At 36.4% G+C, this 19,411-nt stretch overlaps 1 protein-coding gene across 2 annotated transcripts in view; it reads right to left on the bottom strand.

The window, feature by feature from the left end:
* LOC105213954 (uncharacterized) overlaps positions 1 to 19,411 on the bottom strand; it is a 286,125-nt gene that overhangs the window by 56,133 nt on the left and 210,581 nt on the right. For both annotated transcript variants that reach the window (XM_029041474.2, XM_029041475.2), the window contains exons 8-9: positions 13,275 to 13,426; positions 10,091 to 10,235 (exon numbers count right to left, since the gene is read on the bottom strand). In XM_029041474.2, coding sequence (XP_028897307.1) covers positions 10,091 to 10,235; positions 13,275 to 13,426 — 297 coding nt within the window. The remainder of the gene's footprint in view (positions 1 to 10,090; positions 10,236 to 13,274; positions 13,427 to 19,411) is intronic.

The following is a 19,411-nucleotide window of genomic DNA, read 5'->3' as shown; positions in this document are numbered from 1 at the left end:
TGAGCTCACACAGGCTCCAACTAAACCGCTTGTACTGGCTTACAGTTAAAATATGTATTTAATTATGTTTAAATAAATATGTATTTACGCTTATTTGGCTTATTTTAAGAATCATTAAACTGATATACTCACACGCGCATTTTAACAAACGTGTCTGTACGAGTATGTATTTGTCTGCATGTGTTTGCCTGTGTCTGCGTTTGCACACGCATATGTGTCTGCTCATTAAAAACCACCTGCTTGTTCCATAGCATAAATTCTTATTTGAAGTGACGCCACGTCTGTATCTACATCTTAATTAAACTCCTTTTGTAGAGACGCATGTTGTTCCCTTGTACTGTACCATATAACGGTACATCTGCTATTTAATAACCAAATTCACAGCTTACATATGTTTTCTCTCTTTGCCTGTATGTGTGTGTGTTTGTAGATGAGCAGCATATCGCAATCAGTTTTCGGTGTAATTAAGAGGAAAATTGTTTGAATCTCTTTAATTATATTTGAAATTGTTTGTGTGAGGTTGCTCATTTCGTGTAACGGTGTGACTGACATATATAGAGTGGGTGTGTCTTGATGTTGTAGAGTGTTGAATTTTAAAGACTGTATACAAGTTTTAAATGCAATGCTGGGACTTTTAAAACTATGATCCGATTTCTAAAGGCTCTAAAGAAATATAAAGTGACTTTCTAAATTCGATTCCTAGCATCATCACCTAGCGTTTGCATTATAGGTTATTGATCGCAGTGTTCAGTAGAGTATAACAAATTACACACCAAAATCTTATTTGAAGAAGAGGCACTTGGAGTGTCTTCCGAATAACATTTATAGCTATGAAGACTAACGTTACTCCACACTGGAATGAAGGGTATATATATATATAGATCAAGTCACTCCCTGTTCAAAACTTGTATCACAGTACCTGAACTCCCTTCAAAAGAAGAAATCTTGTTATTTAGTTGAGTCCACGAAGACTCCTAACCAAAGTTTACTAAAATCAACGAGTTTGCTTATATTTTAGGTTCTTAGTAAGAGTTCAGTGAAGTTTGTGAACTTTTTTGAAGATACACCTTTATAATCCGTCATCAATCTGCTTGAGGTGAAAACGAATACCAACGGTAATTATTTAAGACCGGTTTATGGAGTCTCAGAATTGTAAGTTCGTTAAGCCTCTTAGACGTATGTAAGAACTTCTGAAGAAGAATACTCGAAGACAAGTAGTAAATACAGACTTAAACTGTTATGTGTTAGAGTTTAAAGAGTCAAAACAACCAATCTCCAGAGTCGTAGCCCTTTTTCCCCTATTTTTGTTGTAGCGGCATAAAACATCTCCAAAATAATTTTGTGGAATGCAGCCGATTTGACAGTCCTTTGAGCGGATCGAAATTTGAAATTATTGCCTATGATGGATTCTAAGCTTTTTATAGAATTTGATAAATGTAAAGTGATCCATGGACAGCGCTCTAAGCTGTCTAAGTGAGATCTTCTGTATCTGCAGGGATAGATCTGCCTACAAACCTAACCCAACCTACAAACCTAACCTAAAGAGATCCATGAAGCCTACCAGGGTACGAAGTTTGTTGGAACAGAAGGTTAATCCCAAATATAGTCCGCAAAAATTGATAGATAGCTGTTTTCCTAGGTAAGTAGAGTACCCAAAGAGTAGGAGACCATTTTCCATTTAGTCAAAGTTTGGACTTTACAAAAATATTGATAAATTCCTATTATTCTTAGGAGACTCAATATCATCATTGGTTTTTTACTAAACGGTTGGGCCTAAGCCGAGCTGGTTAAACGCTGGTCAGTCACCATTACATTCGCTGTAGATCGATCGTTCTGCCCTAATATGAATCGTGAGAGGGAGCTTTTCGTCTTCAGTAAAGTTTATAGAGAAGAACTAATTTCTCGGAAATCACCTTTTTGAACAACCCCGCGCAAAATTTCTGCGGATTTGTAGTAGATTCAGGACGCTACGTCGAGTCTATATATCCTAGCTTCAAAAAGACCTTGTTTTATAGTCTAATTGTGTTTTCCCTGGCGAACAGCCATAGAACCTAATTTTGGATGCAATTAGATCAAGGAGTTTCTGGATTTCTCTGCTAAAACTGTTGTCTGACTTTGAGTGTTTCCGTCTCCTATATTTTCCACGAAACTTAATTGAGCTCGCCACGAAAAAAAAATCACTTTTTGACTTATTTAAATATATTTCATTCGCGGAAATCAACAATTAAGCTAAAGTTTAGCGTATGCTTTGTGCCACGCAACGCGGCATGGAATCTTCACACCAAAGCGGCTGTCAGTATGACTGTCATTGTTAATTTATTGCATTATTATTAAGTGCCAACGAAATTACAGCGCCCAGCGCCGCATAAAGGAGTTACGCAGCAGCGCCAGTGGCTGACTAATTACTGCTTTGGCGCTTTTTGCCCCCCACACCCACAGGTGCGTGAGTCTAGCTTGAGCTACAAGCGAATTGTTTTGCGAACATGTACTTAATGCCTTAAGACGATAAATAACCAACGCATGCGCTGCAGCTCGGCCCATAAAGTAGGTGTTGCCACGTCAAAGCGTAGTGCCGTAGTGCAAAAAGCCGTTACGTAATGACTTAAGCACTTTGCTGAAATTACTTAAGTCGTCTTAATTTTGTGTGTTTGCTTTTAAGTATTCCCCCGGGAGCGCGCGTGAGTGTTAGCAAAAAAAAATGTGGAAAATGCTGCACAACCGCGCCGCGCAGAGCTTTTGCGCGCGGCATAACTGTGCATTTCGGTGTTTTCGCGCTGTGGCTGCAAATATTTTAAAACCAACAAATTAGGCAATTCATTTCAGCGATTTCTAATTTTTTCTGTATTATCGACGGTGTACCGTTAATTTTAAAGCTTGAAAGCGGGCGGTGGATGGCAAGCGCCGGCTGCGCGGGTTCAGCATGCAACACGCGTCATGTTGCTATCTCAAATCACCGCACGCAATCCCATGTACACACATACACACAATCATGCATGCCAGCGCTCACGCGTGCGTGGCATTTTAAATGCTTGGCATGCTCATAAAATCCCCGAGCGGAAATCCCAAAGCGACGCGGGTGAAATTCCACGACGCGCATGTGGTTGCAGAGGGGGAGAGGCATGAATGGCAGGGACAAGAAAATAAAAGAAATACAACCTTGAAAACAAAAAAAGATACGCGTGAGCAATATAAAGCATACATGTACGTACAACAAAAACAACAAAAATCGTGTTCAACAACAACAAAGGCATGTTACTTCTGCAATTAAATCGTATTTATTTTTAGCTGTATGTATGTTCATTTTGTTGTTGTTGTTGCTTTTTGTGTAATTCCTGTAAAATAATAAAGCAGAATTTAAAATGGCGAAAAAGCTGTACAAAGCGTACAACAATAACTAAGTGGGCACCAGCGCGCGTAATTGTAACGGTAAAAATTACGATTTGTAGAAAGTAAAAATAAATCAGAGAGACTTCCATATAGTTGATTAGAATTGTTGTTGTTGTTGTACAAAAAAAAATTACAAATATATGTTTTTACAGTGGTGGTTTGAAACGAAAACGAGAAGGCGGCGATGTGTTGTCTTCAACACGTGCGTCATTAAATCTGGCTCAGACTAGTTAATATCAGCTTTATTTAACTTTTCTTGTTTCGTCTCGAAGAAATTTTAATTTTTCGTATTTCTAATAAATTTAAGTGAATGTTTGAGCATTTTTCTTATTCTTGCGGTTTTTAAGAGAAGAAAAATAACAAATTTTCGAGAAAAATGTTTATTTTGAAATTTGACGCTAAATAATTTTCAAAATCATTAGTATTGAGTTATGAAGTTCTTCATGAATACAATTTCAGAGTATAAGCAGGTATGCAGTTAAAATATTCTTCATTGAAATATTATGGATTCAAACAAGCAAAAAAGATTATGAAAGATATGAAAAATAAACGTGGGTTCCATTATAACGGTATTTTATAACTTTTGAAAACAAAAATTTGGCAAAAATTTAACAAATTCGAAACAAACTCTTGCTGAGACCTAAGTATCTAAATAGCCATTAAAATAGTAAATTATAGATTATTGCATGTCCGTCGACACCTGACGGCCTTTTCATATCTCTATAACCAAAGTGGTTCGATCAAAATACATATCAATACAGGAAAATTAATCATCATAAATAGTATATGAGGGCTGAGGTAAAATTCCTGGACCGATTTCACTCATTTTCACCACCAAGGTACATAGCGTACCAAGGCTATACGTTCACTTAATATTGCTAAGATACATCACATATTAACCGATATATTGGGTATAAAGCCCACCGGAAGTTTGATAATCCGAATATAAGATATATGGGAGCTAGGGGAAGTTATGACCCGATTTTAACCATTTTTGGCACACAGAAACACTATTAAAAGAAAACGATTATCTCTGAATTGCATTAAAATATCTGAGAGATTTACCGATATTTTCAGTAAAAATGGAACACAGGCACTGAGTTCTACATGTTGAAGGAGCTTGAAAAGATATTGGCCGATCTCGACAATTTCTTCACAAGTGATGTTAAAGCTCAAATACAGTATTTGTGTAAAGTTTTATTCCGCTATCTACATCAGTTCCTTATGTATACATTATAAAGTGAGGGAATCCATTAGGTTATATTGGAAGTAGGCGTGATTACACCCTACTAAGCCTCTCCCTAATGTGATTCTCTGTACCAAATATTATTTTCATAACTTTATGGCTTAGTTATGAAACTTCATATGTCTGCGGTGTTCGGCATTTTAATGAGTGTGGCAATGTTCCGTTTGCGCACATTTTCAATACCAAGAATATGTGTACCAAGTTTCACTAGGATATCTCAATATTTACTCAAGTGATCGTTTGGTCTTACTTCGGGTATGTTTTTTATTTTTTATGTGGTGGGACCCAAACCCTACGCACAACCGCAGTATCAGGCTTCTCCGTGGCTACCGAGGGGATGCTTAGTCTAAAACCGGACGTCGTAGCTGCTTGGGTCATATACAAAAGAATCGCTCGTGGCCTCTCTCAAGTGAATGGCAATCAGAAAGCTTCCTCACTTTCGTGAACTTCCACATATGACCGCATACTCGGCTTCGCTGGCTAGGTCATGTTTTTCGAATGGATGAAAGTGCTCCAGCTCTGAAAGTGTTCGATGCAGTACCCGCTGGAGGAAGCCACGGAAGAGGACGACCGCTACTCCGTTGGAGAGACTATGTGGAAAGTGACCTGGATTCACTTGGTATTGCCAGTTGGCTCCAGAAAGCAAGAAGAAGAGATGAATGGCGCGTTCTGGTGGATTCGGCTATAATCGCGTAAGCGGTTTTTTTTATTTTTTTTTTTTTTCAAATTAAAACTTCGTTTCATATTTTATTGCCACCTGTTTAATCATACAAAAATAGAAAATCATTGAACATTAGTTAATATCCACACTTCGTCTAAAATATTGCACCAATTTATTTAAGCTTTCTTAAAAAACGTCGTCCTCTTTGCTGCCCCTACTTGTTATTACTTGGCAATAATTAATGTTGAACACATTTAAAATGTGCACAGATGTAGTTAATTAAAAATTCCACGAAAAGTTCATTGTATTTCTGCGTTTGCTTGCTTAACTAAACAATTATAAGAGCTTCATATATACATATATACCGTCTGATTCTCAACAGTTGCTCATGCCGGGTGTGCAACACGCGCTTAAATACATGAAATATAACTGCCAACCAACTTTACACTCCTCTATACAATATTTAACAACAACAATTGCCGTGTCTTTGCCAGGAAAAACTCAAAAGCACAGCAAATTTGCTGCTTGTCTTCTTAAGCTTTCCAGTACAGACTCCTTTGCGAGTGTAGAAGCAAACACTTTTGTGTGCGCACATTTCCGTTACATGCGCTAAGTCGCAGCAATCTGCCACGCAGCATGGCTACATATCTTCCACAACTTGCCACACACCTCACTCACACGCGCTCCCAAACACTTGCCGTGGATTCTGGAGTTGCCTTGAACATTAACGCCGTTCGCTTGCCAAATTTTGTTGCCAGCAGCACTTCACACCCTTTTCGTGTGCCAAAAGAAGGTTGAAAAAATGCCGAATGTAATGTTACCTTTCCACATTTCATTAGCACTTTTGTACACTACTGCTCCCTACATATTGTTGTTGTAAGGCTCTCTGTGTGTGTGTGTGTGTCTCTCTGTGTCTTTAAAGAAGCTCCCGCCTGCCGTTTAAGTGAAATTCAAATAGCCAGCATGGCGTATAACCCCATACAGTCGATTTCTGGCAACTAAAAGCCGTTAGCAGTAACGCAACGTCGTGCCATTTGGCAGACACCGGTGATGGCGGTGGAGGTGGTGGCGTATACTTAGCATTTAATTCAATACACAGCAAAGCAGAGCAGCCGTGTACGCCAAGTTGTTGTTGTTTCGTTTACCAACTAAAATATTGCTAACAACAACAACAAATATAAAAGCATAAAAAGTCAATAACAGCATCAAAAAATGACGAAAACAATAACAACATCGAAAAACACTAACAACATCTCCGCTAACCCGCGCCAAATATATTTGAGAACTCTGACCGAAGAAGTAATAAAAATACGCTCTAACTGTAATTGTAACGGCAACTGCTGTTGTAGCTTTCAAATACGATTTATCTGCTGCCAACAACTACAACTACACACAACAAACATACCAGCGTGGCATTGCAAAAAGACAAAAAAAAACAGCGCCAAAACGAGTTCACAGCAGTCAGGTGTTCGTTCATTATTTACAAAACGCGCAAATCGGTGGCAGCAGCAACAACACCAGCTTTAAGGGCAACACCAGCCACCTTGGCAGCCTTAACGGCCAAAGGCTATCAAATATTATTTGTTTATGGAGCGAAAAGGGCATTCTGTTGCTCAGTGGCTGGGCTGGCGGCGGGTGTCAGATAAAGGTTTAAAGTGTCAAATTAAATAAGTAAGACGAATGGGTGGGCGATTGTGAGAGAGCGAGTGTCAGAGCGCGATGAAGTTTGGTCTTTTTGCAGTTTGCTTTCAAAGGAAACGTGCCAGACGTTTGTTTGTATTATGCAAAATAAGAATATTAAATCAACAGTCAGACAATATTGGATTTGCCTAAATGAAAGTGAATGCCAAATGAGCGCAGTGCGTCGCCGGAAATTCACATGAAACGAAGTCAATTAAGTTGCGGCGCGTTTAAGCAACTGTGTGAGAGTGATTAGTTTTCTAGATTGATTAAGGCTTTGCCTTTTGTGCTACCGCTGCTTAAATAATGCCGCTTTGAGTTGTTGTAAACAATGGCATTAATCTTCAACTAGAGATCTTAAAAAGCCTACACTAAATTCTCAGCTTTTGTTAGTTGTTAGATGGAGATGCTGATGTTGATGCTTGAGTTTTCTGATTTCATGTTACAGAGCTCGCATCTGGCTATACTATACATCTTTGAAAGGTCTTGACATAACCTACAAAACGACGCTATGCATGATTAGTTTGGATATTGCGTTCAACCGTTATGGACGTGTAAAACTTGAGTTCACTAACGCTAAAATTCGCGCTATTTTAAGGTTTTCCTTCGTTAAAGGCAAATCCGCGAGAGAAACGTTTCGTGAGATTAATGGTGTTTTGGGGATGGTACTCTATCTCTTCGAACTGTGGAGGAATGGTTTCGACGATTCAGAGCGAGTGAAAACGACACCATGTATAAGCCAGCCGGCGGAAGATCCTTGACGACGAATACCGATTAACTCATGGAAAACATCGAGTTAGACCGGCATGTGGCATCTCGTGACATCGCCTAGAAGATGGGAGTTATTCACCAAACCAGTTTAAACCATCTGTAGAAGGCTGACTGTACACAAAAAACCTTGATGTTTGGTTGCCCCATGATTTGACGCAAAATAACCTTCTGGACCGAATCAACGCCTGCGACATGCTGTTGAAACGGATCGAACTCGACTCATATTTGAAGTGGATGGTGACTGGCGACGAAAAATGGATCACATACGGGAATATCAAGCGAAAACGGTGGTGGTCGAAGGCCGGTAAATCGTCCCAAACAGTGGACAAGCCGGGATTGACGTCCAGGAAGGTTTTGCTGTGTGTTTGGTGGGATTGAAAGGGAATCATCCACTATGAGCTGCTCCCGTATGGTCAGATGCTTAATTCTACCATCTGCTGCGAACAACTGGACCGCTTGAAGCAGGCGATCGACCAGAAGCGTTCAGAATTGGCCAACAGGAAGGGTGTAGTTTTCCACAGGACAACACCAGACCACACACTTCGTTGATGACTCGTCAGAAGCTACGGCAGCTCGGATGGGAGATTTTATCGCATTCACCATATAGCTCCAACATAGCGCCAAGTGATTACCAACTGTTCATGGCGAATGCCCTTGGTGGTGTAAGGTTGAACTTAAAAGAGGCTTGTGAAAAATGGCTGTCCGAGTTCTACGCAAATAAGGAGGAGGGCATCTACGGTTTGTTCAAGCAGTTATTATTATTATGACACCTTCATATCGGAGATATGTCATAACGATACTATATTCCCAAGTTCTTAAGGCAAATGTTTCTAGCAGAGCATATCAAATTGTTGGTCTTCCTATGGAACTTCGAACCAGCTCTTTAAGTATTCAGTGATTTTATTTATATGCTATATTCCGACTCTTCGGATGAGTTTTGAATACGTTCCGAATTTACAAACCGAACTCAGTATATAGCCAATCTTTGAAGAAACTGCGATTACCTCCTTAAGAACTGAAACAGTTTTTACTAAAGACGTTAATGGATTTCAATAAAGAATCCTCTCGCGAGGCAGATACTTTCTAAGATAGAATATTCTAGTATTATGGTAAGCTTCGAAGGTTAATGAAGGGTTCGTATGTAGGCATACATTTTAAATTTCCTTATGCTTATACTTTTAGTGCTACCATAGTTAATATGTTCATTTGTTACTTTATCATTTACAGACCATATTCTCTCCTCGTTCCATCTAATCTATACTAAATTGCACTTTTCTTGTTGAGTTCTCTAAAAGCTCAAGACTTAAAGTTACATCCCCGATCGAAAAATGTTCTTTAGGTCAAGATGACCTCGTCTATTGCTTAGACTCAGTGAGTTTCATGCGACGAAGTGTTTAGAAAGCCCTCGGCTTCGGGATAAATAAAGCTCTTTAGAGGAAAGAGAGCTGTGAATTTCAAAATAATGTGATACTGTTGAATCTTTAAAATAAAGTAGTCACTTGTAGCTCAAGGATATTATTATGCATTAAAATCAATATCAAATCAACCTTATAATAAGACCCTTTACATATATTTAATCACAACTTGTACGACTCCAATTCCAATTGTTGCTTTGAAATAGTTTCTGAGCTACAAAAGCGCCACTATATTTATGCCTCCTCACGAACGCTTAACCAAAAGGCAATCAAATGAAAAAGCTTTTCGCAATGCACTTTCATAAATTAAAATTATAGCATATTTCTGACATAATAAAGCGCCAATTACATTAGCTTACGCTTCGCACTTTTTCGCTGAGCGGCCACAACCATTTGAATTTTATGCGAGCGCAATAATCTTAAATATACTAACAATGCGTTGCATCGCAAGCGCATTGATATATATGCTTATATATACACACATATATATATATATACATCCTTATACAGCTCCTCGCTATGCATTTTCCAGCAGCGCATAAAAATTCCACCAAATCCTTGCTAGCAATAAAAAACCAGCTACAACAGTAGCAACAAACCAGCAACAACTGTCTAGAATTGCAGCTGCAACACGTAGAACTTCTTCTCATGCAGCTTATGCTAATGTATTTACGTGCGACTGTCTGTATGTGATTGCATAACAATTTTGTGGAAATAAAAACTTCACTGATTTGCTGTGACAGCGAATTTCTGCTTTAGTTGCAAATTGGAGTTGCGGTTGCGAGTAGCGTATAAAGGCAGAGCGTGTATAGTGCCACATAGCCAGACACACACACACACACACAGACAAACATACATACAACCTAGATAGACATACATATATAGAGAGAGATAGCTGACTGGCAGCTGGGCAATCAATAATAAACTTACGGTAAATATCCAATTTCCAACCGTCCTCCATGCCCGATTCCGGTATCATGCTCTGTTCGGCGCGACACGACAGGAATTTGCCGCGATCATCGATGGTTGGCGTAAAAGTCAATATTGACGTTGTCATATTACCATCAGGATTTGCCTGCAATGACACACAAAAAAAGAGTGAGCGAATGAAAAAAGTTTGGCGTGAGAAACGAAAATGTTTAATAAAAAGAATTTAGAATAGGGTAGTCCTCAAAAACTAAAAAATAGTTTAAGTTTTTAGTTTATTTTTTTTTCTTTTGAGGTTAAAAAAATGACAATATAAATCTTAAACCAGAGAGGGATTATGAAAATTAGGGTGGTCCGAAAATATATGAAATCATTTTTCAAGATTGCTGTAATTTTTTCAAGTGAAAATTAGAGTAATTTGGTGCATACACATTAGGGTGGTTCTTAAAAAATCTAAGAAATTCAAACACACTTCTTCTCTAGACATATGTAAATATTTGGGTGCATCTTAAAAAATATTAAGACTTAATTCTTTACTAGCGGATATGGCCTAAAAATAATAAAACAGATCGTAAAATTGAGACTGATTATGGGTATGAGTATTAGGGTTATTCTTAAAAATATTTTTACTATTATACTATTTTTCGCAATCTTACAACTTCCCACTTCACAATAACTCAAAAATAAAAATGTATAACTTGGAGAGATTAAAAATAGCATAATTAGGGTTATTCTTAATAAATATATAACACTATTTTTGAATGTTACTCTTCTCTTAAGCTAATAACAACAATTTAGAACGCAAATCGAGAGTGATTACAACTATTAATACTAGAAGTATCATCATTAGGGTGGAACTTCATAAATCTAAAGTAAGATTTTTTCAGTCCACTTGTTTACTTATGAAATTAGTTCAAAAATAATATTATAAATGCCGAATTTGAATGAGATTAAGTTATGTCTACAGCAAATTGAACAAAATTTAATATATTCTCCGAAATTCCAATCATGTAAATTCATTTATTTTATCAACATCTTTCGTAAATATTATTGATGACATTTATGACTATATCAATATAGCTATATATGTTAAATTTGATTAAATTTATGTCTAATACTTTCTCCCATAATTTTAGAACCACCCTAAATCACATATGCTACATATGAGCGTTTTAACAGTAAAAGCAAATTGCTGCTGCAATAGGTAATACGTAAGCAATGGTCAGCCGAATGGCAGTTTATCCTCAACAGTGGCATATAAAATGCATAGACTACAACAAATTTGTATGCAATGCTACCAGATGTGGCAAGTGGTCAATAAATGTTAGCTCACTTATGGTGACAGGGGAAATTTCGATGGAAAATAAACAAAGCGGTTGTAAAGGGTAGAAAAGTACTGAGAAGACATGTGAAGAGTGCCACGGTGCAATTTTTTGACGCTACATATAAAAATTAGAAACATTAGGGTGGAATTTGCTTAATTTCTTTTAAGATTTTTGAAACTTTAATGCTAAAAGAAAAGAAAAATTAAAATGTACACGTGTTAGATACATCTTTGTCAAATTATTGCATATTAGGGTAGCACTTAAATGCATATTTTTTAAGTTTTCGAAAGCCTCGCATGTGCTTCACTTGAGTTCGTACGTAGACCAGTGCTTTTATACCATTTTTTTTAATCTTTCTTACCGAAAGAAACTACTTCCTGCCAGTGAACTCTAACCTTAGAAAAAATGGAACCACCCTAATGCCTCAATATATGTATAACCCAGCTGTTAGGTGAGTGTTCCTTCTCTTGAAAAACCCACCAGTGCTCCTGTCAATGCAGCGAAATTTCACCTAAAATGATAACTCAAACATGCAACGCAAATTTTGTTGACAAAAGCAACAGAAGCTTTCGCAGCGGCACTAGCAATTACGAGGCGCCAGGAGCATCAAGCTCGAGTGAACTAACCAACAGACAGTTAGAGGCAGAGGAAGAGTAAACAATATTCATGCTCTAACATTTTATCACTATTTCTTACTACTTCTTCCTCACTCTCGCTCCCCACTCTCCATTACGAGTCTACTCAAAAATTGTCAAAATCATATTAAAATATGCAAATGCTGGCAACGCTCTAAGCAATGCACACATATACACATGAAACTCATACAAGTGCTTGTTGTTTTTGTAGCGGCAATAGTGTCGAATTGCAGTTGATATGTTTGCTGCTTAACGAATATGACACATTTGCGATTGGAATTCACCGATTTGAGTTTGACTATTTTACTCGCTCGTTTTCTTGTCACCAACATCTGGGGAATTGGAAATTTATGGCGCACTTTACAACCCGCCCAATATGCCATACTTAGCTTAGTTTGAAATGTGCTGCTTCATCTCATGCATTTGTATTTGTAAACGTAGCGCATTTCGTGGAAGTATCCTGAGTAGGAAGTGTCAAATGTGTAGCGCAGTTAGATTTTTATTCATGCGGAAAATAACTGAAAATATTTCGGTATTAAAAAGTGCGAGGCTCTCAAACGTTTTATATTCAAAGTTCATCAACATACATATGTCCGTCAGTGTGCGCTGGGAAGCGTCGAAAATACCGTCTTTGAATATATAATATTTGAATATATATATGAGATAGCTCTAAGTATTTGATACAGTTACTTTTAATCGAATCTAGTGTTCAAGCGAAAATAATATATCAAACGGCTGTCCTTGTATAGGTAAATAATTCATATTTCAGATAAACCAAACTGAAAAGTTAAGCTCAAATTCTATTCCTGTGAACACGCTTGATGTGCTATTTGAAGTCGTGGATCATCAATCTCAACATAATTATAAATTTTTTTATTGCTGTGAACATCGTGGCCTACAATTAGGCGCTAATTATATTAAGGTAAGTTTTATCAAAGTTCTAAGGTTATGAGTACCAAATCCTTTCCTCCGAATCTTTCTATCGCTCTCCCTCTCTCTCTCGCGTGTGTTAGGCTTAAGAATTTAATATAATGGTGGTGTACTCCTATTTCTTGATATATATCTGTCTATTTTTATCTCTCGTGGTGGGGTAAGAATTTCAATGCCCAAAGTTTATTCAGGTTCAAATATGTATGTACATGCTTTTAAATGATTTTTTAAATATATTGTGACATGAACGATATTTTTATATATAATACTTGGATATAAAATTCCAAATTTACTTACCACTTCATGTGTATTCTTCATGGGTGTGCTGCCCTTCCACCAGGTAATCGTCGGCGCCGGTCGCGAACCGATAACATTACAATGCAGCTGATACGAGTGATCGGCGGACAATGGCCGATTTTCGCCATCCAATTTCACAATCAACGGGCGCACTAGGTCATCAAAGAGAAAATAAAGACAAAATGAGTGGTGAATATTAAAAAAAAAGTAGAACAAAATTAACATTATCTAAAAAGTAGTACTGGTGTGGTTGTTAGTGTGTGCGTGAGTTGAAAGTGAGTATGATGGCAAAATATGAAATTGACAGAATTGCCGGCAAAGTCGAAAAGCGGAAGTGACCAGGCTGCACCACACAGTTCGTGGGTGTGAACATGGACGCCGAACAGTCACAAATAATTACGCCAATAAAAAAGAATTACGCGCCAACGCGTCGCAACAAAATCATTTCACGCTACAATAAAAATCAAACGCGCTACGACAAGAGTGAATGTAGCTGACTGTTGGCGAGTTTGTTGCCACTTGGTGTTTGAATATACTTATAGACAAATGCGGGCTTTTTTAAAATGACCGACCGATGCTGTTGTTGTTATTTTTCAGGGGTTTTATTGTTCATTTTAAGTTTTTGATTGTTTATTTATTTATTTTTTATTCTTAACGGTATATATCTTCCGTTTAACTATGTTGTGAAGTGCACCGTGTTTAAATAGACGTTAAAACTTGAAAACTTTATTTGCAACATTTCGTGCTCTAGCGTAAATAATAATAAAATAATCGATAAATTATCGATATTTTTTTATTAAAATGCTAGAAATTTTATTCATCTCTATATAAATCCCACTTAGGTTTTTTTAGATAAATATTCGATAATATTTTTCGTTAAATGTTCGATATATTTTCGATAAATAATCAAAAAAAGAACTAAATTTAGAAGTATTGATAACTTCAGATACAAATCGATATATTTTCGATTAAAATTTTCAGATTTTTCCTGTAATCCCTTTAAATAAATATTTAGTAAAAACTGTCGATGATTTTCCGAAAATAAATCGATATATATTCGATTAAAAGTTTCAGATTTTTCCTGTAATCCCTTTTAATAAATAATTAGTAAAAACTGTCGGTGATTTTCCGAAAATAAATCGATATATTTTCGATAATAATTTTCAGATTTTCCCTATAATCCATTTTAATAAATATTTAGTAAAATTTTTTGATAATTTTTTAAACACTAATTTTCTTTTTTCTTTTTTCCTAAATATTTATCGATAAAAACCGATATATTTCCGATAACTATTTAATATGTTATCAATATAAAATCGATAAATTTGATTAATTTTTCAAATTAAGTAGTTTTATGGTCAAATTTAATATTTTTTACTCTACACATTACTACACTAACCTAGACACTGTAGTGCCCGGCTGAGCAAACAACACTTTTAAAATGAAGGAAGTGCCGTTTGTTGCTGTGATGTCTGGCATTATGACGCAAAATTACTGCCAGCCAAGCCTCGTCTAGCAGTGTCAGTCATAAGCCTGCGGACTTCGTTAGCAGTCATCATTATTTTCACTGTTGCTGTTGCTGTCTGTCACTGGGTTGTTGTTGGTATAGATTGTACAAAATACATAGGTAAATATGTATGTATAACGAAAAAATATATATATTGCCTGCCAGCGGTGTCTACATAGCTGACCGGCTGTCATTTTAAGTGCACGCTCGAAATATTTTGCCTGCAACAACAACTTGAAGCGTGTGCAACACGCAATTTAAGTGACAGGCATATTGCAAACAACGCTTATTTGCAAAAAAAAAAGAAAAAACAACAACAGCAGCAAAAGTTAATGCAGAAAAATGTGAAATAATAACGGAAAGCAACCGCATTGCTATAATGATGTGACAATTGTGCGAGTTGTTTGTTTTTTGCTTCGAGTGCGCTCTTGCCTTTAGAAGCGTAAATTTCAGTGGTTGCTTTTTGTTGTTGTTGCTGCTGTGGCACTTAATTCGGCACGTACAATTAACCTTAATTGCATTATTGCAAAGTGATTTTTTTGTGTTTAATTTATGCGCATTTTGCATTTGCTTTTCACTTTTTTTGGCAGAGTTGCTTCGTTCAGCTGTGTTTGAAGCGATGATGTAGAGAAGGGACTTAGACAGCTTGTAAATTTTTTTTAATGAGTTTCAGATATTAATTGTTGTAACAACAGCTTTTTTTATACTCATAAGTACACATACATACCTACAGAGAGTGTCGTAAAGTACACTCTCAGTGAAAAAAATGAAATGAAAAGCACTCAAATAAATATGTCCAGCATAAAAATCAAGCAAATACTTGTGATATAAGTATAAAATATCCATATATATGTATATATATTTACCACATTTACACCGCATATCGATAACCCCAACCACTCAACGGCATTGCCACACAATGATTTTGTGGCTGGCACTTTGACAACTTCGTGCATGTCGAGTGTTTTGAAGGACTCGCAAATGTACTGTTATTTTCATTTGCACACTCATACGCATATAGTACATATACCAGTATATATGCAAATTTTGCCTGATTGTGCTTGTGTTGTTGGTATTTGTGCACAATGCGGCGCAAAGTGTCAGCAAAAGTGGTATTTGTCGTGTCGTCAGTGTGAAGCGCTGGACTCAACAAATTGTCGGTTTGACTGTCATGAGTATAAGTGTTCATAGGGCTGTGCAAAAACAGTTATGTAGATAATTGTCGAAAATTTTAAATCCTATATCCAAGAACAGCAAAGAACTTATTGATCTAAGGTAAACTAATGTAGAATCAATCAATCAATAGAGTAAAGCAACGAAGAAATCAGTATATAACTGATAAGTTCATCTCTCTATTTCGCTATCACTCACATTTTCTTTATCTCAATTTTTATCTTTAACACTATCACTTTCCCACCTTTTACCTATATCTTTCACTCACTTTAGCGATCACTCTGTTTATGTTATCTATTTCACTCTGTCGGCCCTATTTATAGCTCATTCTCTACCTGTCTCATTTTCTCTCTCTGTATTTCACTCACTTTATCGCTCACTCACTTAACATTATCTATTCACTGTCTCGACCTCTCTTTATAGCTCATAGCTCATTCTCTATCTGTTTCATTTTCTTTCTCTGACTCTCACGCTTTCTATCTCTCCCTTTACCTCTCTCTGTTTCGCTGTCATTAACACCCTTCCTCTTTCATTATCTCACTCTAAGAATGAAAAGAAAATGAGCATTTATAAACCATGAAACAGCTTACAAGAACTTAATCTACAGTTATAGTATTCGCACCTCTTTTATATAACTTTCTAAGGTCAATTTTTGAAGAATCATTTAAAGTTTTACAAATTAAACTAAGTTGGTCTCTCCAACTCCATATCGACTGCTTTCTTAATATATGGATTTTGCTCCTGAGATTAAAAGGACAATTAATAGGCGAACAATAAAATTAGCCTGACTCGAAAGCAAAATCATCAAATTAAGTCGGAAACGAGCTATATGGAAACGAACACTTAAAAAGTAAAGTTCAGTCTCTCTATTTCTTACATTCCCTAAATCACTTCTCCCACATACGAACCTCAAAATTTTTTGCCCACCACTGTATTTGCATTTCCCGATTTCGGTCTTCATTAAATTGACTGTGATTTAACAGAATATTTCCTGCATGCTATTTGCTTATTGTTTTTGTTTTGCGCACGCCTCTGTGGTAATTAAAATGTGACAGTTAATTGAGTTGCTGATGCTGTTGCTGGTGTTCGAGTGCAGCTGATAATATTATTTTGCGCTGTAACCACATTTGTGGCTTAAATTGTATGCGCGCAGTGGATTTCGCATAAATAAACACATATGGTTGATGAGAGAATAATAGAAGCATGATGAAAGACATGAATGGGAGTTGTTTTGACTGAGTACTGATTACTGTTGTTTATGCTTGAATGGGAAAATATGGCACATTATAGAAAAAATAATTATTTTTGATTGAATTTGACAGGAAAAGAGACTTATGTGGGCGCCAAAATCCAATCTGACAGTCTCTCTCTCACGGAGACTATTGGGGTTGTTTGTAGTTAGCTTCTTGTATTCATGTCTACACTGAGTACCATATACTTGAGATTTTGTTTTCCGAGATAACTGAATATATAGGTATATGTACAGTTTGTGCTGTTTCTAGACAATACTAAGACTATGACTTTCCTTTAAGCGCTTGTGGCATACCATCTTAGATAGCTTGTACTTGTAATACTCTTTGAAAGCCTTGAAATCAGCTGTAGAATTAAATTACAAAAATCGGTGATATCTAGTAGCTTATATAGATGTTGGAGGTCAAGCTCCGATTATTAGATCCGTAGTTTTTGTATGGATTCGAAGTTCATATTCTACGATATACCTTTCGATTCAACAACTTTTAAGCTTTCAGTGACAAATTTGCTAATGTCTCTTGAAATGAGACATAAGCTCATCTTTAGTACTGAGTAGATTTGTTGTATGGAAAGCATTTCGAAAAGGTTAATGAAAATATAAAACTTCGAAGACTAAATGAAAGGGAACTCCAGCAGAAACAAATTTAGCCTTATAAACCCTGAGTCTGAGGACAATGGCAGTTCCATAATGACTCAGATTGGTTTGATACAAATATGTGATTATTACGTAAGATTTTTCAAGAATATTACAGCAATTAGTACAATCCATTTTTTGTTGAGTTTGAGAGTCCAGTTGGTCCGTTATAGCTTCAGGTCTAGTTAACAGTTATTTAGGTTTACGGACTGTTGCCGAGTTTGCATTAATTGAGAGTTGACTAAGCTACTGACTGTCTCATAAATGAGGGAGCTGTACGATATCGCTTGGTAGCTTAAAGCTTCGGTATAAAATCGAAAGAGCAGGCAAGTAAAAGACAAAACAAAAGCTGGAATAATATTTTTTTATCGGAAAGTCATAAAATGATTTTAAGTAATTTTCTTAGCACACCATTTATTTAAAGAGAAAACTTCCATAAAGGGTACATATTTGGAGCTTAAGAAGGTAAGAGGGAAGTCTCTTCTATATTTTATAAATATTTGATTAATTTATTTATTATAGCAAAAAATTTTACCAAAACATATTTGAAAGCAATTCGGTCGAGCTTTTTCGCTTCCTTTGCAACTATATGGACTTTAAGTCTGGATCTATCTATACTGAAATCATTTGTGATATTTCTATCTACTATATTTCAGTAAAACACACATTTGATTTTGTTTTATGAGCTTTATTCGCCTTCATATTAAAAAAAAACTGCGGATTCCGGATACTTTTAACGTCTTCCATCAAATATTTTTCGAAGTTGCTACAATCACCCACTTTGTCTCCGTTGAGTCTACCACATTTTCTAAAATAAATTATCTTTAATTTTACAGTCGCTCTGCAGCACATCAAATTGCGCTTCCCACTCAATGCAGACAGTAATAATAATTCATACTTATTACGCAATTTCACAAACAAACAAAAATATGCGAACTCAGAATGTCAGTAACTTAAAATGCAAAGAAGAATTGGGAAAAGGAGAGTGCAAAAAAAATCTTAGAAATAAAAAAAGTTCGTTTAATTTCCACACAAAGTTGACTGCCACAATGCGAAAATGGATGTGTACTGACGCACCTGAACAGGGAATACACACGCATACATACAGACACATATGGCTTGCTTTGCCTCCTTCAGAGAACGTCACGAACGCCGGCAAGTGAAGTGTGCGTGCTTAGACGAATGTTGGTTGAGGGTGCAAATCAAATAAATCATGGTCACTAGACATTTCGCATGCCTTTCTTTTTTTTAAGCACATCTCTAACATGCTTCTGTCATTCCCACTTCTCACCAGCACAGTTAAGGTGTTCTAATGCAACCCTAGTATATATGAAAAGGTACACACCAACACACATATGTACGTACATATGTGACATGAGAAGGCTTAACTGTCTATCTTCAGTGTTGGCGAGTGACACTGGTATTTTCTTTTTCTGTTTGTGCATACCGCTGCTGGCTGCTTGTCTATCAAAAGGTACATATATTAGGGTGGTACAAAAATTTTAGAATTTTGTTTCAAATAAATTTAGTGAGAACCAAATCAAAAAATATTAATTACAAAATTTGTGCTAC

Source organism: Zeugodacus cucurbitae, chromosome 6, assembly GCF_028554725.1.
Source record: "Zeugodacus cucurbitae isolate PBARC_wt_2022May chromosome 6, idZeuCucr1.2, whole genome shotgun sequence".
NCBI lineage: Eukaryota > Metazoa > Arthropoda > Insecta > Diptera > Tephritidae > Zeugodacus > Zeugodacus cucurbitae.
The sequence above is the reverse complement of the archived record's forward strand: the minus strand, read 5'-3'. Positions and strand labels throughout refer to the sequence as shown.